We start from the raw sequence: 26,064 nt of genomic DNA, 5'->3' as shown, positions 1-26,064 counted from the left end.
GTCTGACGGCCACGTTTCTCACACTAGCATGTGGATGTGTTCGAGGTTCACTGCATGCCTTCATCTCCATCTTCATCTCCATCTCCATCTGTTTGTGAAGTAGTCACTGTTCATTCTGCGTGGCGACTGCAGGTCAAAGAGTGCATGCGTATTGCCATTGTATAATTCAGTTCACTACAACAGATCGAAATAAAGCCTTTGCTAACGCCTAAAGCCTGCGTTTTCTGAAAACAAAAAGTGTGTCACACATTTACATAAGTGTCTATTGCTTTATGTAACCTTAAAGAGGCTTACTAGGCTGTTTGGGGCAAGAATTTAACGTTTTGTACTTGAAATGCGTTCGTTGTTTTACGCGTGCTCTACGGTTTGTTTTACATTGGGTTATATTCAATGGCGATAAAGCATGCCTCATATATACACTTCCCCTGTGTGTGTGATATTGGACACTGTTTCATGGGCTACTTTTGTGTATGGCTTTTTGTTTGATTTGTACCCAGCGAGCTTTAGGTAGGGCTGAACCACACTGATGCACCATGGGAAGGATTGAAACCTTTTCTCCAGTCATCAGAGCAGCATCGGTTAACTCACACACTGTTCAGTTCAAGGACACTTTGCGCACACTGTATTTTCAGACAGAAGGATACTGTAGGTTGATGAAGTTGTCATTGTAGGTTTTGTCTTAAAATGCCTACAGTGTTTTTTGCTGCCCTCTCATGATGCATGCTGGTACTGTGATGAGGAAGTCTCACAACTGTTGACTATGAGCACGTCTGGTCAGATTGCAATTTTTTTGTATCCTAGTGATAGTTTGGAAAATGGAAGTAATTGTTTAAGTATAGTTCATATTGGTTTAATGTGCCATGCACTTATATACAATAATAGTGTAAAAAGCAAATCCAAGGAGGGAATGTTTTCAACCACTTTTGAAACAAGGACACTAAAATATGATGATTTCACTAAAATATCAACGCAGCTATATATTTTCATGTATAAATAACTATTTATGTTGTTTTAGAAAATTATTAGGTGTCATTTTGAATAATATTATAATGTTGTATTATTATTATTTAAAGAAATCTCATCAATCACATGATATGCATATAATTGGTTAAATAAGTTACTGTACTTAAGCCAAATAAAATTGACAAAATATTATCTGGAAAATCTTTCATTTGTATTAAGCTGGCATGTTACCTACTACCTGCTAGCTACCTACTTTTAATTTTGAATTTGATTATTAATTTTAGTATTATTTATACACTATTATAATATTTATTATTATTTATTTAAAAAATATATATATATTTATTTATTTTTAGTGCGTTTTTGCAATTTTGTGTTTTGTAATTTGTATCTGTTTTTTTATATTTGTATTTACTTTTATTTCAGGATTATTATTTATTTTGTCAGTAATTGTAGTTCTTCAACGTTCTTCAGTTTGTGGCCAAGACAACATTTCTAATTTACATTTAAGTTTTGTATCTAATACTTTTTTCCCCCCAATTCATGAATACAATTTTAAAACCCTTTAGCTTTAGTTAGCAATACCAACTCTTCTGTCAATAGAATACAATTAATTTCATTATTTCGAACCAGACATTTAAAAGCGAACTGAAATCGAAATACAAAATGTATTAAAATGATTGTAATAAACGAAGAAGTTTAAATAAGTACTATTTTAATTATTCTGTAAGACCCCCCCATCCCGTGTGTGTGTGTGTGTGTGTGTGTGTGTGTGTGTACTATTTATTATGTGGAATATTGCCATCATTTGACTGTTGAATTTAACTTCTGTTCCATTTAAATCTGGTAAGTATTCATATCCGTGCGTTCCTTCATACATACACAATAATCTCCCTAGATCTGTGTGTGTAATCCCGCGCCCGGCATGAGTGTGTATGCAGATTCACCGTTGTTCATGTGATTTGCATGTCTACTAACCGTCTGCATGAGCGCATGTCCACTCCGGAGCTGTGTTATTAAAGCGTTTGATTAATCTGACTGTTGTGTGCCGGGTGTCCAGTTGCAGAGACCCCGACTCCACCGCCCCCCCCTCCCCCTGATGACATACCCATGTTCGACGAGGCTCCGCCCCCTCCTCCTCCTCCACCAGTGGACTATGAAGATGAAGAGGCAGCTGTAGTGCAGTACAGTGACCCCTATGCAGACGGAGACCCTCAGTGGGCCCCCAAGATCTACATGGAGAAAGGTGACAGTTTGTGAAAAAAAAAAAACATTTTATTCATGTAACAAGCTGTGATTTATAAGCATTTACATAATAAGCATTTACATTTTTGAAATAATCACAATGAATCCTTGCATTGTGATCATTTCAAAATTGTAAATGCTTATTATGTAAATGCTTATAAATCATAGCTTGTTACGTTACATGAATAAAATATTTTTTTTATTATGTTTATTTTTATTGGTTAACAATTATTTTTACCATTGGTTATTTTATGTCACATTTATATTTTGAAATCAACATGTAATTATTTATTTTTAAACTATTATTCGTAGTAGTAGTAGTGACATTATAAAAAAAATGCTAAGTTACATGTTAATAAACTAATAAAAATAAAATACTCTTCATAAGTCAACTAGGAATGTACATTTTTTATTAATGTAACATAAAAATTTTTAAATAAGAATTGGTATTATTTACCATTTGTTGTTTATTTTATTTATTAAAATGCATAAGATTTATATATTTGAAACAATCAATGATTTATATGTTTTTACCATTGTTTTGTTTATTTTATGTATGTAACATTTATATTTTGAAGTCAAACATGTATTTTTTTGTTAAATAATTATTATTAGTAGTACCGGTAGTAGTGACATTATTTTGTTATTGTTATTTTCTTAACATTATGTAACTATTTGTATTTTTTATATTGGTCATAATAATCGTATTATACAGCTATTTATTAAACACTGGTGTCTTTGATCATATTATAGTTGCCTAATAACACTCTTGATGTGGCTTATTGTTTTAATAACTAATAACGTTGGTCTTTGCAGTGGTTGCCATCTACGACTACATCAAGGATAAGGACGACGAGCTGTCGTTCATGGAAGGAGCCATCATCTACATCATCAAGAAGAATGACGACGGCTGGTTCGAGGGAGTTAGCAACGGCGTCACCGGTCTGTTTCCCGGGAACTACGTGGAGTCCATCATGCACTATGCCGACTGAAGGGACTCGACCTAGAAATCATATATACCCAAACAATGAAATGGTGAACACAGTATAAACCGTGTGCAAGGAGACATGTTTGTTCCCGACAAATGGCGGATCGTGAAAATCTATGAACTTAACTTTGTGGTGATGGGTGGATGTGGGCAGACGGGATGGAGCGACTATTCGGAGGAAGTCCGTGTACATAAAATGAAAGTTAGCCTGTGGGGTTTCCGTAGTGAACGTCAATCACATTATCTTCAACAGTCAAACGTGTAAAGTAGATGATTGTCACCATTTTTTCTTTTGACATTTCCAACTGAAGGTCAACCATCATCTTATAAACAAATTAATTTTAGTGTTTTATCTTAAAGCACCGTGTCATTGCCCCAAAGTGTATCAAAATCTTAACGTAAAGCATGCATACAAAATTGAAATATGTATTGTAACCTAAACGTTACATTTCCATTCAGCTTCCATCTTTGTATTATTTACAGAACACTTTATTTTAAATATAGGCATTTGTAGACTACTCATGTTTATGCTCTAATTTTTAGTGAAACGTCAATATACATTTCTTTATTAATTTGGGTAATGAATGCAAAGCACAGAAGTTTTTCATTTGTTTCAACAGCGTCTCCCTCCATGTTGATATTTTTAGTTAACGCCAAAAATGACTAGAGTATTTGCTACGATGAACAAACATGAATTCTATGTAGATAGCTTGAATATGTAAGCTGTAAAGCATCTAAAGGCCTCTAATCAGTACAAATCACAATTCTTACAATGCTGGACTGTGCCATGGTCTGTAACAAGTAACCGGCGTGTTGTACAGTACAGAGAGCAATGAACTGGTCTAGTTACTCGACTCGGGTCTGGCATTAATCACACTTTCTTTGTCTATTTTTCACTCTTCGAGCTGTTTTAGGAGCGAAACGAGATCGCATTCAACTGCGTCTGACCACTGTCAGTCATTTCAGGAGTTTAAAGCTAATGCCTTGAGACTTTTTTTGTCATACTGAAACATTTGAAGTGTTCCAACTGAATTCCATCTGCGCTGAAGCTCGGCTCAGAATTTGTATTTATAATGTTAATTGAAATTTAATTGTACAGTCTTTTATAATAAATCATTCTATGTAAAGCCTTGGTCTATTCATTTAACATTTTTTGGTTATTTATTTTTTAGAAGAATGTAGAGCCATATTTTAATTTATATCATACCATACATGCAGAGAATTTCCATAAAATGCCACAAAACAGCAAAATAACTCTCTTTACTACATAAGGGTCAAAAATGTTCATGACCTAAGGAGGTAAACTAAATATTCTGTATGAGCTGTTTTCTGAGATTTACAGGTGTTGGATTAATGTTTAATCTGTAATATTATAGCAATGAACTAACCCATTAATGTTACAGACAGGCATTCAACTGTAAACTGGTGGTGATTCTGTGCCTCTAGACGGATTAGACATGATCTCCTAATTGTCAAAAAAAACATGAAATATAAGTAGTTGTGACTTTTTCAATTGAAACTCGGAATTACTAGGAAAAAGTACGAATTGCAAGTGTCCTTATCTTTCTTTCTTCTCTGCATTGAGTTTATATGCCTTTGAGCCTGACTTTTTCCTCGATTCTGAGTTTCTATTAAAAGTCATAATTACCTTTTTTTTTTTTCATTTTTGATTTTTTTTGTTTACAAATGTTTACTTTTATTCAAGCAAGAATGCATTCAATTGATCAAAAGTGACAGCAGAGACATTTACGCTGTTATAAAATACTGTTTTCAACATTGATAATTATCAAAAAAGTTTCTTGACCATATTACATTGATTTCTGAAGGATCATGTGACACTGAAGACTGGAGTAATGATGCTGAAAATGCAGCTTTGGTCACAGGAATACATTACATTTTAATAGGATTTAAAAAGTAGTTTTAAATTCTTATTGTATTTTTGATCAAATAAATGCTGTCTTGGGGAGTGTTAAAAAACTTCTTTCTGAAAAATGTATGTAATGTTCTTTTTTCATCAGAAAACAGGAGTCAAACAGGCGGTTTACTTTAAAAAATACCTTCTTTAATTTAAGTAAATAGCCAGTGAACTTTAAGGCCTTGGTTGTTATTGAGCACTTACAGTGGAATCAAAGACGTTTGGCCTTTCGTAGTGTGGACGGATGTTTAAGTGAGCGTCTGTAACGGATACACACACACGTGACAGTAGCACATCTGTGCTCCACCTGGAATTACAATGATCTCGCAGGGTTAGTCCTCCTGCACCAGTGAAAGCCCTCTCGCGGAGGTCAACGGAGGTCAGGGCTCTGCGATTACAGTACGGTGTCGCTGCCCGAGCTGCCCGTGTGCAGCTTCACTTGTCTCTGCGCAGCATCAGCTCGGTCAGTCGGATGAGAGCGTCTCGTTCTGTCGACGGCCGCAGGCGGCTGATCTGACGAATGGCCTCTTGACAGTAGTGTTGAGCGAGGTAGTTCGTCTGTTCCACACCGTCACTCTGAGGACACAGAACACGAGCTGATGAGTGAGGAGGAGCTTTACCAACTATAGAAGCTTCTGCAATGCTCCTGGAACTCTTCTAGTTGGATGAATCACAACAAACTTGACTGGTTCAGATTTTTTCAACTAGGTGTGACACTTAAATATAAAATGACGGGATAATTTATTAATTCAAACTAATCTGGAAATAATCTCTTTTTTGAAATAAACATACTTAAAAGGTTATTTAATTTATGTTTTAAAATAGTGTAATAAATTAAAAAGTATTTATACATTTTATAAGTATAAGAAAAGTTTCATTCATATTTTAAAAATGTTTTTTTCTTTCTACATTTATTTTACAACAAATCAAACTGATATTGTATTTTGCTTTAAGAAAATGAAGCCTATTTTTAGGAATATTTAAAAAATCATTATGACATTACTTTCCTCATAGAACATTTCCACACCAAAACTCAATATCATAATAAAGAATCCCATTCTCAATGTAATGCAAAAATTATATTACAAAAATATTGAGTACTATAGTATATATACATATAGTAGTACAATTATATGTAAATATTTACAGTTATGCATATTTATGTAGTATTTGTTCCACCATCTTCATGATTTAAATTTTTAAAAAAAAGTTTACTATAAAATTATTCTATTATAACCACTCCACTATAACCAGTAGATGTCAGCTCATTTCCACTTCCTGTTTTGCTTGTGGCTTGCTGACTTTTGTAACAAATTGTATTACAAGTGTAGGAAAAGTCTGGTGCTATTTAAATGAAGGGAATATTTTAGGCCTAAATAAATAAGCCTAGATCCCAACAGCCTAAAAGGGTTAATTATTTGAGTATTTAAACAGTTTACTTGAAAATAAAAATAAAATAAAAAAACGAATAATATTATATTATATAAAAAATATAATAATAATATACTTATTATACTTATAAGTGGGAATATCAGCGGGAATTCCCTTTCACAATCTGCGTTTATTTCAGCAAGATTGGATTAACGTTATTGTTCATGAACCCAACATCAAGCCACACAAGACGAAAAGAAGGCGTCTTTCAGCCTAATGCTGTTAAATAAAAACATTTTAGCCTAGTATTTTCATAGAAACACAAAATGACAAATAGTCTCAAGCACCATAATTCTCTAAATTCACTGTAAATATAATCTTAATTTGCACCATCGGTTTATTTCTTAATCAGCGTTAAATTTCATAAACTCGGCGGGTTTTTTCGTTAGGCTCTGTCGTTATGTTTCGCGCCTCTGTCTGTGCGTCAGAGAGCATCTCAAGCCGCTAAACTTATGGGAAGTGGTCAGTCAGGAAACTGTTTCTCAAAGATGCGCAACGATTTAGATTTATTTGGAACTATTTTCGTTGGCGGTAGAGCGAAATAGTCATGTAATATTAGCCTAACGACTTGTTTTTTGAATTGTATAAAATCAACGTCCTGCTGATGGTCGGGACAGCACTCTTCCGCGTCTGATCGGTTGCTTAACTTGTTATAAATAGAATTGGGGAAAAAGGATAGCCTACGGGAACTTTTTTGTGAATTATATTCGGTTTCAGAAATGTGCTTTTATTGTAATATCTGTTGGTTGATTAATTTAGTTTCAGTGGTGCTTAATTATAAAATGTATAGGCCTAAATTACCCATACGCAGCTTCACTTGCTCCCGTTTATGCACCAGCTAAAAATGCTAAAAATAAACAATAAACAGCAGCTAGTTTTTGTATCAACAATCATGAATTTAAAATGCTAGCACTAAGTCAGTCTTTGTTTGTATTGAATGTTCACTTTTAATACAACGAAACAGTTGCTTTGAACGCCCGGAAAGTGCGATGATGGAGGATGAACTTGTGGTGATCTCTCGCGGGTTAGCAGTGAGCTAACGACTTCACGGACCGTAACTACCACAATGTTAACAGAAAGTAAATAAAGTAAATACAAATCTGATTTGATGTTTACTTGACTGACATGGCAGCTGTTTCGGTGGTTGCCTAGCAACATAAAAAAAAACCAGCGCACTGCTATGCTATGCGATGGGCCAGTGCGGTGCGCCTCGCGTTTTCGAACCTGAAAAACGCACCTGGTGTGATCGAGGCCTGGGTCTCCCATCACTCACAAACTCGTGTGGTCGAATGCTACGTCATAAAGATCGCCACGTCATAATGAACGTTAGGTGAGTATATAATAGTGCAGCGAATTTATTCTTCTTGTAGCGAGTCGGCGATTGTGTAAGTATGCTTTTTACAGGGTTTGGGGATCTGAATTTTAATCTTTTCATAATTTGCAGAAGAATCTGCTTAAACTGTGGAATGTTATTGTCTCGATTTGCTGTAGTTACATACATTTAGATAAATAAATATGCATGGTAGGCTACACAGTGGCGGTTTGTGTGGAAATGAGAGGATGATATGTGAATCAATAATGATCAAATATATATATATATATATATATATATATATATATATATATATATAATTGTAGTAAATGTATATTTCATTGACTTCTGATGACACACTGAATTGATACTGAAAGCGTATTGGCCTTAAAGGGATAGTTCACTTTAAAATTTAAATTCTGTCATAATTTACTCACCCTCAAGTTGTTTCAAACCTGTATTAATTTATTTCTTCTGCTGAACACAAAGAAAGATATTTTGAAGAATGTCAGTAACCAAACAGTAGTGTACCCATTGACTTCCATAGTATTTTTTTTTCCTACTATGGAAGTCAATGGGTACAGACTACTGTTTGGTTACTGACATTCTTCAAAATATCTTTCTTTGTGTTCAGCAGAAGAAATAAATTAATACAGGTTTGAAACAACTTGAGAGTGAGTAAATGATGACAGAATTTAAATTTTAAAGTGAACTATCCCTTTAAGCTGATTCGTGTAATCAATCAAATTTGCCTCGACAACCGGGCATAATAAAACAAATACTATATACATTTACATTATGTACATCTGAGTTATGCACATAGGGAAATTGATAAAAATAACAATTAACTTTTTTTAACAATTAACTATATATATATATATATATATATATATATATATATATTTATTTATTTATTTTTAATTTTTTTAAATTAAAGACCTGGGTGTAGGCTACTTGATTTTCCGCGTTCCACTCCATCTCGCGCACAGTCGTGTCTGCACAGCTATTAGTGTATTACACTAGGTGATTGTTAAGACAGAATAATGTTGACACGACTCTGTACTGCTCATTGACATCTGGTAGAGTATAAATAAGAAATTGTGTGGTGTCAAACTGGTCCATCAACGAATAGCTGTGCGGACACAACTGTGCGGATGGAGCGGAATGGGGAAAATCAAGCATACCGGGTCTTTAATAAAAAAAAAAAAATAAAAAAAAATATATAATATATATATATATAGAAATGTATAGGCCTACAGTGTATGCCCAGTGGCAATCCATCAGAAGAGGCAAGGGAGGCTGAGAGCCTCCTTAAAATGAACAATGAAGCTAAAAAAAGTTAATTATTATTTTTAGCAATTTCCCTGTGCATAACTTAGATGCACATAATGTAAATGTATATAGTAATTTTTTTATTATACCCAGTTGTCGAGGCAAATTTGATTAATTAGTATATGCGTTGTTGTGCACTCACCATTAGTGCGAACACAAAAATTGGTCTACACACGGATGTCCGTGGAACTTATGACAAAAATTGCAGAATGCGGACGACATAAATATACGTTGGGCTTAAGGCAACAAGCTTTCAGGTTCTTGTACTGTGTGTTTACTCATATCATCTCTTCCCTTTCTCTTTCTTTCATAGTGTTTCACAGATATAAGTATTATTGTTCACTTCTAGTTCATTTTCCACATCATATCCAACATCAATATGACCTTGTCAAGCATGCCCACCATTTTTGAAAGTGCAGAGCAGTCCTCATCTGAATTCTCGGATGAGCTCACTACGGCCCTTGCTGCGGGACGGTGGTGGGCGATTATGGAAGTTTCAGACCCCATATCTGAGGATCCTGAGTATGGGGACCTCATCTCAGGCCAGTGGGGGGAAACAGCGGAGGCAGCAGAAACATCATGCCCCACATCCCCGGTCTTCAGTAATGCATCTGAGAAGGCTCATTCCCAGCACAACAGAGGCTTCTCAGATACAACACGGAAGACTACACCACATTGGAGGCAGAAGACGACGCAGGACGCACGCTTTTCTTCCAGGTCCACACAGGGAGCACCTGTGCACACTAGATCCACACAGGGAGCACCTGTGCCCACCAGATACACTCAGGGAGCACCTGTGCCGGCCAGATCCACGCAGGGAGCACCTGTGCCGTCCAGATCCACGCAGGGAGCACCTGTGCCCACCAGATCCACACAGGGAGCACCTGTGCACACTAGATCCACACAGGGAGCACCTGTGCCCACCAGATCCACACAGGGAGCACCTGTGCCCACCAGATCCACACAGGGAGCACCTGTGCCCACCAGATCCACACAGGGAGCACCTGTGCCGGCCAGATCCACGCAGGACGCACGCTTTTCTTCCAGGTCCACACAGGGAGCACCTGTGCCCACCAGATCCACACAGGGAGCACCTGTGCCGGCCAGATCCACGCAGGACGCACGCTTTTCTTCCAGGTCCACACAGGGAGCACCTGTGCCCACCAGATCCACGCAGGGAGCACCTGTGCCGGCCAGATCCACACAGGGAGCACCTGTGCCGGCCAGATCCACGCAGGACGCACGCTTTTCTTCCAGGTCCACACAGGGAGCACCTGTGCCCGCTATATCCACACAGGGAGCACCTGTGCACACCAGATCCACACAGGGAGCACCTGTGCCCACCAGATCCACACAGGGAGCACCTGTGCCGGCCAGATCCACACAGGGAGCACCTGTGCCGGCCAGATCCACACAGGGAGCACCTGTGCCGGCCAGATCCACACAGGGAGCACCTGTGCACACTAGATCCACACAGGCTGAAGCACCTGTGCCCACCAGATCCACACAGGCTGAAGCACCTGTGCCCACCAGATCCACACAGGCTGAAGCACCTGTGCCCACCAGATCCACACAGGCTGAAGCACCTGTGCCCACCAGATCCACACAGGCTGAAGCACCTGTGCCCACCAGATCCACACAGGCTGAAGCACCTGTGCCCACCAGATCCACACAGGCTGAAGCACCTGTGCCCACCAGATCCACACAGGCTGGAGCACCTGTGCACACCAGATCCACACAGGCTGAAGCACCTGTGCCCACCAGATCCACACAGTCTGAAGCACCTGTGCCCACCAGATCCACACAGGCTGGAGCACCTGTGCACACTAGATCCACACAGGCTGAAGCACCTGTGCCCACCAGATCCACACAGGCTGGAGCACCTGTGCACACCAGATCCACACAGGCTGAAGCACCTGTGCCCACCAGATCCACACAGGCTGAAGCACCTGTGCCCACCAGATCCACACAGGCTGAAGCACCTGTGCCCACCAGATCCACACAGGCTGAAGCACCTGTGCCCACCAGATCCACACAGGCTGAAGCACCTGTGCCCACCAGATCCACACAGGCTGAAGCACCTGTGCCCACCAGATCCACACAGGCTGGAGCACCTGTGCACACTAGATCCACACAGGCTGAAGCACCTGTGCCCACCAGATCCACACAGGCTGAAGCACCTGTGCCCACCAGATCCACACAGGCTGAAGCACCTGTGCCCACCAGATCCACACAGGCTGGAGCACCTGTGCACACTAGATCCACACAGGCTGAAGCACCTGTGCCCACCAGATCCACACAGGCTGAAGCACCTGTGCCCACCAGATCCACACAGGCTGGAGCACCTGTGCCCACCAGATCCACACAGGGAGCACCTGTGCCCACCAGTTTTGAGAAGGGGGACCTCACCTCATCCCTGGTTTTCAGTAATGCATCTAAGACCACAGGGCAGTGGAGAAAGAGGAGGCCTGGGAAATATGAGGAGGGAGAACTGAAGACCACGAAGCCTTGGAGGCAGCAGACACCGAAAGCACATGTGCCTGACGGGTCCACACAGGGAGAATGTATGCTCGTCAGGTCCCAGGAGAACTCTCCCAGTGCTAAAAAAGAAGACCTCACCTCATCCCTGGTCTTCAGTGACGCATCGGAGAAAGCTCAGCACTCAAGTTTCTCTGATGCAACAATGGCTACGGACCAGAGGAGAAAGTGGAGGCAGCAAAAGCCACAGATAGCATCTGTACCTGCTGCATCCCCAAAGGAAGCACCTGAGCCCAAAAGAGGAAGACTCAGGATTCCTGAGCATTTGACCAGACACCTGAAAAAGTCCTCTTTGGAAACGCCCATGCCCATCCAGCCTCTACAGAGGGAACCAGTGGCTGGCTCAAAGGTGGTCACATGTTCCTCTCATGGAGCACCCATGCAGGACAAGATTGAAGCTAGGCCAAAACTAAAGATGCCTGAGCCAGCAAGACAGGAGCTGCAGCAGCAGAAGACTCAAGCTTTTCTGCAGGGACCACCCGTGCCTGACAACATCTCAAAGAGGCAAAAACGAAAGATCCCTGAGCCTGAGATAGTGCCTGTGTGTTATGCACAAGGAGCATCTGTTATTGACAAGATCTCAGAGAGGAGAGATCCTAAAAACCCTGAGCTGCTGAGGCAACATGTGCAAAATGCACCAGTGCTTGTGTCTTCCGCAAACCTCAGGATCCCTACGCAGCAGAGGAAGAAGTTGAGGGAACACTGGGGGCAACAGCAGAGGCTGAAGTTGAGGGAATACTGGGGGCAACAGCAGAGGCAGAAGAATATCCAAAATGGAGTGTCTGCGCCTGCCAAGATCTCACAGAAAACACTTGCTCCACCGCATTCCCCACAGCAACCACCCAGGTCTCCCGAGGGAGCTCCCATGTCCAGATGGAGTAAGAGGGTGTGGAGCACAGAAGCTTCTGTAAGTCCCTTTATTCAAACAAGTAAACATTGCCTTTAACTATGCTACTATGTGTTCTAGGTCCTCAATTTAAAATCCTTTTATATTTCAAAATGATAAAAAAAGATACACCTTTAGATTTAGTCAAAGAAGCACCCATTAAACCTGCCCAGCATTTCACGATTATATCTGTTCTCTCAACAGGACAACGCAGGTCTGAGTCAGGCACCTCCAGAACTGAGGCGCTACAACCATCCAGCCCCTCAGATAACCACTTCACAACCGAACCGGAGAACTCAGAACAGACTTCAGCCCAGGTCCCAGCCGATCCGGAAAAGAGCTTTGGTTAGAAGATTTAGAAACTAAATACTTTAATAATTTAATCTCGGATGCAAATTATATCCTTTTCAATTCAGACCCCTCATATCGAAATGGTAGAAGCAATTTTTCTATAGATTTTTTATATAGAAACACTTTAATTTAATTTAATTAACACATTAATTCTGGTCAGCGCTACATGATTATGTCTGTTCCTTCAACAGGACAGTGCAGGAGAGGACAGGTCACCCCCACAAAAAAAGCAGCGGATGGCAATCAATGTCAACAACCAACAGTCGGATCCAGACAGCTTAGACCAAATTGACTATTTATGTAGCATATTTGCAAAATGTTGTGTAATTTCAAATATTTAATATTTATATTGTAATTGTACATGCCTTATATGAATGCATGTATAATAATACAAATATATACAAACTGTGTATTTATTTATTTGTCAATGACAACACACATTAATTAGCACTGGTGTTATAAACAGATCATTTTCATCTGCTGTCACTGAGCTGATTAAATTCACACACTAAGCCAAATAATAGCATTGTAACAACATATATAATTCATATTTACCACAAATTATGGCTATGTAATACAACTCAACTTCAGTATACATTATCTTGCAACAATAGCACCCCAAACATCATCATATAAAGGTTTGTTCTATTTTTTTATGACGGATTTAAGGCCAAAGACTTTTACTATACATTTATCAGTGGACCTTTTGTGCACGAACAAAAAACTTCTTTCAGGAAGCTTCTTTGGTGCATCCTTCACTAGATTTATTTTTGCTATGTATACTCGAAGTACAATATACAGAAAAACTGAATCTCTAAATATCTATTCATAAATATTTATTTCCATACATTATGCCATATATTTACATATAATAAACTAACTTTCTGATACAGTATTATATAAAATATATGTAATTTACTGAAGGTTTTGATTCATATTTTGCATGGCCTTGCAAAAGACACAATATATGAAGGAATCAGAATGCATGAAAAAGTTGCAGAATGTAACTGCAAACAGAATGCCAACTGCATATTACTATGACATTTTAAATATTGAAATCATTAAATTATGTTTTTAAATATTAAACCAAACCCACCCACGCTCCCTTTATTGCAAATCAAGTTTATTTGGAAAATTTGCAAAGACTTTCAGCTGTTTGCAATGAACAAAACAAACAAAAGTTATAGAAATAGCTCAACACAACGAACGTTTCAAGTGGTTTCCCCAAATTCAACTTAAAATTCAACTTTTAATGACTTCTGCAGTCTCAAAATTATTTTGTAAAAATTATATTTAAATCTCTTATTTACATAATGTCTAACGCTTTGTTATAATGAGATGATTTGCAAGGGTGTAGAACTAACTTTAACAGTGTTTTGAGGGATATTGAGCAGATTCTGACTAACATACTGTAAACAGCTCTTCTTGGCCATTGCTTTCAACAGACATGCCTGTGATTGGCTACAGTATCCAACGCTGCAAAAACACGTTGTATAAAAACCTTTATAATTAGAAACCGGCGCGCACACACACAAATACACGCAGGACTGTTTGAAAGCAATTTTAAAAACCCATCAGATCTACACAAATGACCTACTTGGTGGCAAGGCGAGAAGTTTGCATCATTGATTCTGAATATGGTCAAAATGACAGTATTACAGTAATGAGCTCAAGAAGAATAACAAAAAAACGCTCAAGTAAACCATTTGTTAGCATTAATGAGACTTTTGGGGGGAAACTGTCATACAAAATGTCACAATATAAAAATATCATACAATTCAAACAGGTTTGATTTACTACCTTTTCTCCTTGTAATATTGGGATGAAATGTATGGAAGTTTCTTTCCGCCTTGGAATAAAAATGTAAAAAATTAAAACGTCTTTTTATCTCACAATTGACCATTAGCAAAAGCCACGCCCCTTAGTTATTGTTACTACGCCCGTCAAACAATTGAGAACCAGACACATGGCTGGGTTGAGCTCCATACATTAAGTGATTGGTTTTGGGGTAACGCAGCAGACATATCCTCCAGAGCACGACAGAAAGTATAGACAGAATAGCGCACGGGGGAACATGCACAAAACAGTTTTGTAAAATTATTTATCAATCATTTTTATTTGATCATATATCATTTTACAAAACTGTTTTGCGGATGTGCTCCCGCGCGCGCTATTTCCGTCACAACACTGCAATCAGAGGACGCGCTGAAACTAGGGGTGTAAATATCAATCGATTCGTATCGATACATCGATTATACAGCCGGCGATTCGATGCATCGTTACGTCCGCAAGAATATCGATTAATGTGCTTATTTTGCCGCCTGTCATTTTTCAGCATCCACTCCGACATATGCGTGCAACCTACTCCTAAGCTGCGGGAGGGCGATATCCTCATTATTGTCTTCTACGTCACACTGCTTCACGCGCCGCGCGCATTACGTTTATGTTCACAGTTCACACACTGTTGAGTCTGACTTTCAAGAGCGATGGAACCGTCAGAGCGAGCTGGCAATGAAAGTGAAACGTTACACACTCCAGTCGGCGTCAAGTCATGGGTGTGGAAGTATTTTGGCTTCAGGAAAATAGATGGAGCAATGGTAAGAGATGTTGCCGTTTGTAAAGAGAAAGACTGTCAGTGTGAGATAAGATACTGCAGCAACACGTCGAATCTCTCCGCACATCTGAAAAGGCGCCATGGTATTGATGTCGAGTGTAAAGCAAGAACACCAGCTTCCACGCCCGCCGCCACATCACAATCACTGACAACGTTTTTTCCTCAAAAGTTGTCGAGCACTACAAAAAGAGGCTGTAGAGGTCAGTCTTTTTTTTTTTTTTTTCAGTAAATACAGTAGGCTAATTGGCCATAGTAGACCTGCACTGTAAGCATTAGACTTTTGTTCTTATTACAAATTATCTGATTGCACTTTATTGTAACTGTAGTAGATGCAGTAACTGTTCTATTTTCTGTTCATTTGCAGTGCATTGAGCACAAATGCTATAGTGTAACATACACATTATTGTGTGAATAGATAGAATACTGTTTCTGTATTCTCAATAAAAGGCTAATTAAATGATTTATTTTTGTTGATTTATTTTGAAACTTAATAGATATCATCATGTAAAAATATCGAGCATTGAATCGTATCGAATCGAATCGTATCGCAGGGAATTCTGAAGTATCGAAAATAATCGAATCGTTGGCTTAAGAAATCGGTATCGTATCGAATCGTCATGAAGGCCCCGATTTACACCCCTAGCTGAAACCATCAACTCTCGACGCTGTTCTCTTCATTCATAACTCATAGCCGACTGAGAAGGATATATTTGTGTAAATAGTTGTGCAACTGCGCAAACTTTGTTTTGAAGTTTAATGTTTGAGTTCCAGAGGAATTTGTGACTGTGTTACTGTTCAACCACATCAAAGTTTTGTAATTAGTAAGTCCGTGCTTTTTCTCTTTTTTTCTCTCGTTTGCTGACTGATGAGGGGCCGCAGTGCCGTAGTGAAACGGTGTTTGTACATGTAGCCTATTTTTTAATTATAGTTGCAAGCAATCATAAAATACAGCATGTGAAAAAATAAATAAAATAAAAAGGTGAGAACCAGACCTCGGGTCGGGCTTAAAATATAAGCGTAATGTTCGGGTCGGGTCGGGTCAGGTTCAATTATTTCGGGTACGGGCCGGGTTCGGGCTTAAGTTTTAAGCTCGTGCAGACCTCACTGCCATAGGCGCATCGTTTCACTATCTTGCTGAAATTGCAATGTTTGACAGAGGTCCTTCTCCTTAGTTACAGTTGCTGAGCTAGGATTGGACGAGAACCGTTCGAGGGCGGGGTTTTGCGAACGGTCAATTCTGACTTTTTTTCCCCTCAGAATTGCGAGATGTAAACTTGCAATTGTGAGAAAACTTTCTTTAAAACATTTTTATTCCGTGGCGGAAACAAGTCTCCATAGAAATGTGACCTGGGGCCAGTTGCATAAACACAGCCATTAAGTTCCACAAGACTGTGTCTTAAGAACTAGTATGACCAACTGGCAGTTAGTACGGGGTAATCGAGTCTTACTTTTTGGTATCAAATTAGACAAATCTACGTTTTATGTAACAGACTTGTATGAACAGTCTAAAAGAAAAAAAATGGAGGACTCTTGTTAAGACTAGTCTTAGTGTTTGATGCAACCAGCCCCTGGACATGTTTTCATGAGATTCACACAAATCCTCCTCACCTTCAGGACATATTGCCAGGCTCGATCCACATCTCCATCAGTGCTGAAGCGCCTCATTATCATTGCATGCAGCTCAGGAAACTAAACAGAGATAAAAGAGTGAAACTGGTTGGGAGATCTTTAGAAAATACACACTGTTTTACAATTAAGTTTATGACTGTAATAAACCAAGTCAACCATTAGACCAGATTCCCCTTTCTGTACTTCAGGGACGTGACATCATATTGTGAGCGCACAGATGCGTTCAGCTGTCGTACCTGTTGGCAAGCAAACAGAACGGGCCCGGTGGCCAGACCCAGTTTGAGATCGGCAGCTGACGGCTTCCCCAGGCGGTTGGCACAGGACGTGAAGTCCAGAATGTCATCCACAAGCTGAAAAAGACAACCAAGTTCTATTTTACCCGACTTTAAACATAATAATTCAAGATAAAACCAATGTGACCTGTAATGAATCATTTGTAATGAAAGAATTCAACTATAACAACACAGATTTATTAAACCTAAAAGTTTGGCCCATATTTTTACTGCTTAAAGTTGCAGCGTAACATTTTTGTACTATTAACAGAACTGAAATCTACCTGACTAGCTGTTTGACCAAGTGTTGAGACTTATTCGCCTTTATTTCTAGAGTTGCTAGTGAAAGAAATGACACACTGCAGCTTTAACTGGAAGATCCAGACGATTTCTGTCAATTTTATCATGAAATTCAAACAATAAATGTAAGTTCAGCAATAGCTCAAGAGTTAGCTAAAAAAAAAGAACTCTAGAGAGCGGCATTTTTCTACATGCATGCACTGAATTACATATTAAATATATTTGACTTAACCTTTTGTCTTCATTATTTTAATATATGTAAATATATTAAATAAATCTGTCATGAAAAGAAATTACAATCATTTGAATGTTTATATTTCACCAGAAAATTTGAGTAGAAACTATTTATTTTATTAAAAGTTTGATATAAAAACCGCCTTATGTACAATTTAAATATTTGTACAACTCAGTTTTATTTGAGTTCATTATTTTAAAAAATCGGATTAAATTTAAATAAAATAAAATCTTCAGGTTTCGGCTAAATGAAAATTTTGCAGAGTGTATCGTGAATTTTCAGTTTCGGCCCAGAATTTTAATTCTGGTGCATAACTGCTGAAGTTTCTGTTATAATTAATAATTAACTACAATAACTTCCTGCATTTGTAACTGCAACAAAATAACCATTGTTAACTTGGTGATATTTACACTGTGTAGATAGGAAAATAAAGTCAAATAGCAATAATGCTATTATAGCAAGTGTAAATAGTGATAGACTAGATGCTATTTAAACCAAGTGAAAATAACATTTCACAAATAAATGAAAAAATGACCTGGAATGCAATGCCAACGTTTCGTCCATATTGATAGGCTATCTCATGCACCTCAGGATCAGAATTCACCAAAATTGACACCTAAAATTCAAAAGAAACAATGCTGGTGTTCAACTTCTCTCTCAGCTCTGAACATCATCTTATTATTGTTAAAACGGAACGTACATACTGCCTTACAACTGTTTGCAATGAGACTTGCAGTCTTCTTGAAGGTTTTCTCAAGGTAGTGCTTGAATCTCTCGTTTTCATTCTCTTTAGATCCTAGCTGCATGAATTCACCTGGAATTTATCAATGAAAAACATAATTAGCAGGTCCACTGTATAAAACAAGTCTCATGCATAAATCTAGAGAGTAGGGGTGCACGATATATCGAATCAATATCGTTATCGCGATATCACGTTGCCCGATATTATATCGAAAGTCTCACGATAATTCGCGATATTTTGTTTATCATGCGTCCGACATGCACCTCTCGAAAAATACACTTTGCTTGGTAGCGTTGCATTTCCCCCCGACTCATTTCCTGGTGCTCCTTCTCCATAAACAACATGCAATCAAGGAGAGGTTAACTTTTCATGCTACAGATTTCCCACAGTGGTCAGAAAGAAGACACTTTGTTTCTCTCAATATGACTCTAGTCGCTACTCGCTCCAAAGCTAATCGCCGTCACTCTCTCACTTCTCCCTCGCTCTGCCACACAGTCCCCAAACACACACTTGCCGGCTCGACGCACACACCAGCGCACAAGTATAAACATCAGGCCACCTGTCCGCTTCATGTGTTTTCTCAGATCGGATAGCTATCTGATTTATCAAAACGATCCATGTACACCTGGTCACATAAATGTGTTTTTGCAAAACGGATATAAATCCGATCTTCAATTCCCGCGCGATATATGCAGATTTAATGGAGTTCACATCACCGAAAGCAACAGTTATGAGCTGCATTTTATTGATCGTCAGCTAAAATTTCGAAATCAAAGACCGCAATAAGAGAGAGCGGCAACAGCACTGGTAAGATAATTTCATTTCTTTACTTTTAATGAAGATGATTGTGTGTTGAGTGTCTGCGACTTACTTTCACTTTGATTCGCGATAGTTTGCACGTTGGCTTGATGAATCGATGCTCAGCTGCGGTGATGTCGTCATATCTGGCTATAACATGACATATAGCCTATAACACGCTCTCACACATTTTTGTTTGGAGTATAATTTACATGTGGTTTCAACAACCAGATGCACTTGTCCAGTTTCGTCTGGAATGCGGCCCAGACCTCCAGAAGTGGTTTGAGCGATCAGAATTGAAATATCGAAATTAATATCGATATCGCAATATTCATTATCGATATCGCAATATCACATTTTGTCAATACCGTGCACCCCTACTAGAGAGACTTACCTCGTACAAGGTCTTCTATAACTTGTGACAGCACAGAAACTACTGTATTGTTCCCAATACGTGCTAATGCCATGGAGGCTGCAGACAGAATGAAATCTCCAGCCAGGATAGCCTAACAGTTTCAGATGGAAATATTATTGTTTATTTTCATTTAATAACAACATTAAATTAAAATATTGTTCTTTTCCATAGAAAATAAAAAATTATATATATATATATATATATATATATATATATGGAAGCTTGTTTCCGCCAGGAAATAAAAATAAATAAAGGTAATTGCAACTTTTTCTGACAATTCGGACCTTTTTCTCGCAACTGCGAGTTTATATCTCACAATTCTGAGGAAAAAACTGTGAGATGTAAACACACAATTGTGACTTATAGACAAAATTGTGGGATATAAACTACAAAAAAAATTGTAAAATTGCAAGTTTAGATCTCGCAATTCTGACTTTTCTAAGAATTGAGAGATTTAAACTTGCAATTGAAGAAAAAAAGTCTGACTTTTATTCTCTAAATTGAATTGCGACTGCGCCTCTCGGAGTTGTGACTGCGCTTCTTATAATTGCGACTGCGTCTCTCAGAATTTAACGTTCGCAAAGACCGCTTTAGTTACTGTTGCTATGTCCGACAAGCCATGCCGGTCTCACGCCACACATCATGTTCTCAAGCAGTGAAAAATACATTGCGGAGCAAAAAGGGGACGCTGACAACAAATCCACCGACAATAATCTACTAACTCTCCTGACTGCTTTGTCGTGGATGGCGGATTATGATTGGTCAGATGGCCTGTCAATCAAACTCCTTGCGAAGGGTGAATTGCGACTTTATATCTCAGAAATGGAACTATTTCTCAGCGTTGCGACTGTGCTTCTCAGGACTGCGCCTCTTAGAATTGCAACTTTATATCTCCGAATTACAACTTTTTCTCAGAATTGTAAGTTTTAAAGTCCAAATTGCAAAATATAAACATGCAAATTTGAGGGGGAAAAGTCGGAATTCTGAGATATAAACTGTTAATTGCAAGAAATAGTCAGAATTGTGAGATAATAAGTAGCAATTATGTTTGTTTTTTTATTCCCTGGCAGAAACAAGCTTCCATAGTTCTCAACTGATTTTCCTTCAGGTTTCAAATTAGACCGTAACAATGTGCAACCCACCAACTGAGAACCACCGATCTGTTTTATAATCAGATGAGTTACTCACTTTTTTCTCCCCCCACAATTTATTAATGGTGTTTTTCCCACGTCTTGTGTCCGAGTCATCGATAACGTCATCGTGCACCAGGCTGGCAGTGTGGATCATCTCAGAGATCATAGCGATAGAGCGCTGCGCCGGCAGCAAAACCCTGAGGACATCAGATGTGCCTTATTAACACTGACGGATGCACCACATTAAAAATACACACACACACACACAGCACTGAAGTGCTTTCTCACCCCTCTTTATTGCTGTGGACGTTACAAGCTCGAGCCATCAAGATCACAATCATTGGTCGAAAAGCTTTTCCCTTCCCATCAAAGTAATAATCACAGAGTGCTTTGAGCTCTGCTTTAGAGACGAGCAGCTGCTGAACAGACATTAAAGAAGGTCAGTTTGAGTACATAATAGCATAAAACATCCCAGAGAAGTGGTGGAAAGTGTTTGGGCATTACTAATTACTAAATATAATACTTCATAAAACAACAGTGGACAAGAAAAACACTGTTTAGTGGTAAAAGCTATGTAGTACTATGCAGTATTCTTGCTGTACCTTCTTTATGTCTTCATATAGATCTTGCAAGTCCTTTTGTGCAAGCGAGAAAGGATCTTTTAACTTTGCATCACTATGTATACTGCAGCAGACCCGTGGTGTTGAGTACAGACATCTAAACCTGTGCCTGAGACACAAACATGCAAAAAAGATTCAATAAACACAATAAAAAAAACATGTTTCTAGTTATGAACAAAAAACAAAACGATGTGCATGTATGAATGAATCTATAAATAAGGGAGAGCAGGGCTAGTTGACAAAGTGACACTTAGGTTTGGTTTATTTTTGAAATTCAATATATTTTATGTATTTAAAGTGTACAAATAAAATGATGTAATGTACATTAAATTACAAATGATACATATGTAATGCATGTAAATTAGGTATGTACTTAAAATGTAGTCTGTTTAACGGCTTTGCAACTTTGAAAAGGTTAGCATAAATACATTTGACCAAATCACCCATTTAAATATATTTTTATTAGTGCTGGGCAACGATTAATCGCAAATAATCGCATCCAAAATAAAAGTTTGTTTACACATAATATATGTGTGTATACGGTGTATAAATATTTTGTGTGTGTGTATATATATATATATATATATATATATATATATATATATATATATATATATATCAGGGCTGGAGCCGAACCCGAATACGGTATTCGGAAAGGCACAAATAATGTGTTTTTTATAAATACTTATTTTGAACAAAAACTTAAAAAAATATTTGTATTCGGGAACAAAAAAAACGTTATATCATGAGTGAGAGAGTGACGGACACAGGCTGCTCCACACAGCAACAGAGAGCGCTCGGCTGAGCGAAAAAACACTTAACTCCATCACTATTTTTGTTGAATAGATTTTTGTACCTTAACTGGGTTCCTGCGGCAGTTTATAACTTTCGAGAAGCGGAGTTTGATCGGGAGATTAATCCATTACGCTGCATTATTGACGTCTGCAGTCGGGTGCGCTCATGTTCGCTCTGTTTACGTAGCTCTGTTTAGCGCGGTAATTTAGACAATAGGCTGTTGACAGAGTAACGTTAACGTTCGGTTAAAAAGGTTAAAAATGCTTGTGTAGTTGTGTCGAATTGTATGCACGTGTGGGAGTTATATGGTACGTTTAAGTTACTCTGTCTTTTGCAGACAGCAAGATAGGCTGTAGGCTTCATAATGTTCACAATGGTATTTTATTAGTTGTTGGTTAGCATGGATGAGGTAATGGCTGTTATGTTATTTTCTTTTCAATGACGTTCATTGTTTCATTGCTGGATTTATGGAAAAACATCAACCAATATTGCATTTCCATAATTATTATAATGGATATAATTCAAGAATACTTACACTATAACGTAAATTAGAAGTGTAACGCAAAAAAAAAAGGAATTTTACGCCTATTTTGAATTTTACTCGAATACAAATACAAATACTTTCCCCCCCTCAATAAATACAAATACAGATACAAATATCGGCTGCTTTGCACACCCCTAATATATATATATATATATATATATAAATAAATACACACACATACATGTATATATTTAAGAAAAATTCATTATTTATATATATATAATATAAATTATGTATAAATATATAAACAGTATATACATGCAAATATGTATTAAATATATACATGCATATGTGTGTATTTATATATACAAAATAATGACACACAGTACACACACATATATTATGTAATATATGTACACAAACTTAATTTATGTATTGTTTATACCCATTTACACAACTGCATTTTTTTGGCGGGAAAGTATTTACAGGTGAAACTCGAAAAATTTGAATATCGTGCAAAAGTGCACTTTGCATGTAATGAGTCTATTTAATATATTAGTTTCACCTTTTAAGTTGAATTACTGAAATAAATGAACTTTTGCACGATATTCGTATCTTTCGAGTTGCACCATATATATATATGGAGGGAGAAAATGTATATAATAATATGAAGTTATTTTAAGTATAACCTTTTTCTACTTTAATATATTTCAAATGTAAATATATTTATAATAAATTAATATATCTAAGTAGAATGTAATTAATTTAATTACTCCAGTCTTCTGTCATATGATCCTTCAGAAAATAATTAATATGCTGATTTGCTGCTCAAGAAACATTTTGAATTACTATCATTTTGATTTACTGTTTAAATTGGTTTTAACTTGTAATTTTTATATCCTGCTGTCTTTAAAAAAAAAATTGTTTTATGGAAAGCGCCTTGTGCACCTTCTGGTTGTTGTAATGGCGCTATATAAATAAAAATTTAATTGAATTTAATTATCAATATTGAAATGTGCTGCTTAATTATTTTTTTTATTTTTTTGGAAACATGATTATGAAACAAATCTTTTGCAACATTTTAAATGTATTTACTGTAACTAAAACTATGCATGTATTTAAAGAGAAATATATATATAGGCTATATATATATCCTGTTAACCTCAAACTTCTGAACAGCAACTAAATAGATTTGTTTCAATAATTTAATTTTTTTTTAAAAACACAACTGTTTTGGCTAACTGAAACTGTCATAAGTAATACTCATAACATTATGCAACTAGACTTTGACCCTAAGAGTTTTTTATTATAGTCCATGTTACACCTTCCCTGTGTGACAACTAGCCCCAGTATACCTATACACATTTGTACTAACTAGTAGTACACATTTATAATCGATGACATTGACATACCTTGCAAGGATCATTGGTTTGTTAAAATTATGTACAGGACCCTGCCGGAATAAAACCTGAAAAAAAAACATAAATACCATATCATATAAAGCTGAAAGTTGTGCAACACCCATCAAAACAAGAGTACAAACTGTGCTCAGGATATAGTGTGTCTTAACATTTGCCTACACAAGAACTTACACAAGCACAGCACAAAACTTCCTGTGCAGCATTCTTGAGCACCAGTGACATTGAATGGCATGCATACTGTGCAGTGAGTATCTAATGCATGGGTTCTTGACCTTTAACACACAGCTCAGGCAGGAGTTCTTTACAAACGCCTGCAATCATCTGATCTAAGACTTTCTACACTATTCAGCGCAAGACATTCGCACTCATCCTCATCTCAAACCTAATGCGATCATGATCTGTCATTCATTGGCTCACACCGGTGACCTTCATCATCATCATCATCATCAGTGTGATCGCGCTACCTGTGTCACAGCGGAGGAAGACGCGGTTCCTCTGCTTGCTGAAGCCGTGTGTGTAAAAGCTCTTCTGCTGAGCCCACAGCACCAGTCCAGTACTACAGCAGCTCCTGCACTGCTCCTCCAGCACAGGCTCCACGGCACCGCCATGATGCCCCGACCAACAGCGGCACATGCCCAGTGACGACACGTTACGGAACCGCAGCATGAACCGGAAGATATTGTCACGTGATGTGCAGCTGAAGAGGAGGATCATTTTAGAAATAGAATAAACGAGAAGAAGAGGCTTTAACTAAAATGGGCGTGGCATGGTGGCCCATAACTTGTCACTAATTGGTTAGGTGCGATTGTTCGAAATAATAATTATCCTATTGTAAACAATAACAATAAAACGTTTATATAGTATTAGTATAAAAATCATTATACATATCATTGCCTAAAAATATATGTACATCATATAATCTTTCTGAACAGCAGACATCTCTCACAGCTAAGAACAGAAGCAGAGCCCGTCTAGCCTGGCCACTCCCTATTGTACTGAATTTTGGTTGTAGTTCCACCAGAGTTCCACTGGGGGCGATCGCCCATGAGTGCAAAATGAATGGGAGTATATGGAGCTAGACGGCTAAATTTGTCTCTTTCACCCGATTGCCGTTGAGAAATCTCAGATTTGATTGTAGGTTTTGCAAGTTCAACATGGGTTATAGGTGGAAAGTTGAATGAAGGAGTACTTATGTCCTTTCGATTTCTTACAGGTTGAGTTGTTGTTGCCCATAACACGCTAGCATTCTGCTAATGCACGCTGATTGGTCAGTGAAGGACTGATTACGACCAGAAATACCGCTTGGTGGCATCGTGGCATCCGAAGCGGGACCAGAATGTCTTCTAGCAAAAACTCTTCAAGCACGTGTATTTACCATAGACAGTATATAAACGGTATTTACCTGTGTCAGCGGTGTTGTCATGCCTCGAGAGAAAAGAAAGTGCAGAGCGCGAAAGCACCAAAGTGACTGAAGGATTGCCGTAAAGCAGTATCTCTGGTCGTACGATGTGTATGACGTCATTGACATTTTATAAGACTTTTAAAAGCAAATAAGAAAGAAAAAAAAAGCAAATAAGTGGCTCTAAAAAATCTAACCCAGCAATGTAATTTCTTTGCATCTCCTTTCGAATACAACATTCAAATT

The 26,064-nt window shown here is 38.0% G+C and overlaps 2 protein-coding genes across 13 annotated transcripts in view; one reads left to right on the top strand and one right to left on the bottom strand.

Moving 5' to 3' along the window:
* abi1a (abl-interactor 1a) overlaps positions 1 to 4,382 on the top strand; it is a 55,721-nt gene extending 51,339 nt beyond the window's left edge. For 8 of the 11 annotated variants that reach the window (XM_079601232.1, XM_079601237.1, XM_079601233.1 and 5 more), the window contains 2 exons: positions 2,024 to 2,209; positions 3,025 to 4,320. In XM_079601232.1, the coding sequence (XP_079457358.1) occupies positions 2,024 to 2,209; positions 3,025 to 3,200 (362 nt within the window). In that variant the 3' untranslated portion in view covers positions 3,201 to 4,320. Of the gene's footprint in view, positions 1 to 2,023; positions 2,210 to 3,024 lie in introns of all 11 variants that reach the window. The other 3 variants (XM_079601239.1, XM_079601235.1, XM_079601231.1) reach the window with 3 other exon arrangements.
* An 854-nt stretch (positions 4,383 to 5,236) lies between these two features.
* Positions 5,237 to 25,916, bottom strand: pdss1 (prenyl (decaprenyl) diphosphate synthase, subunit 1). 2 transcript variants are annotated; one of them, XM_079601247.1, is made up of 12 exons: positions 25,822 to 25,916; positions 24,884 to 25,116; positions 24,411 to 24,466; positions 21,702 to 21,828; positions 21,388 to 21,518; positions 21,155 to 21,296; positions 19,946 to 20,057; positions 18,716 to 18,825; positions 18,547 to 18,627; positions 17,441 to 17,554; positions 17,184 to 17,264; positions 5,237 to 5,687 (listed from the first exon to the last, which is right to left on the bottom strand). In XM_079601247.1, exons 2-12 carry the CDS (start codon positions 25,025 to 25,027, stop codon positions 5,547 to 5,549), a joined length of 1,239 nt encoding a protein of 412 aa, XP_079457373.1. In that variant the 5' UTR covers positions 25,028 to 25,116; positions 25,822 to 25,916; the 3' UTR covers positions 5,237 to 5,546. The 2 variants fall into 2 exon arrangements, with proteins under 2 accessions (XP_079457373.1, XP_079457374.1); XM_079601248.1 differs by having other exon boundaries at positions 21,388 to 21,515.
* Positions 25,917 to 26,064: the final 148 nt, after the last annotated feature.

The sequence above is a fragment of the Phoxinus phoxinus genome (assembly GCF_949152265.1).
Source record: "Phoxinus phoxinus genome assembly, chromosome: 24".
Taxonomy (NCBI): Eukaryota; Metazoa; Chordata; class Actinopteri; order Cypriniformes; family Leuciscidae; genus Phoxinus; species Phoxinus phoxinus.
Note: the sequence above shows the minus strand (reverse complement) of the source record. Positions and strands in the feature narration are given on the sequence as shown.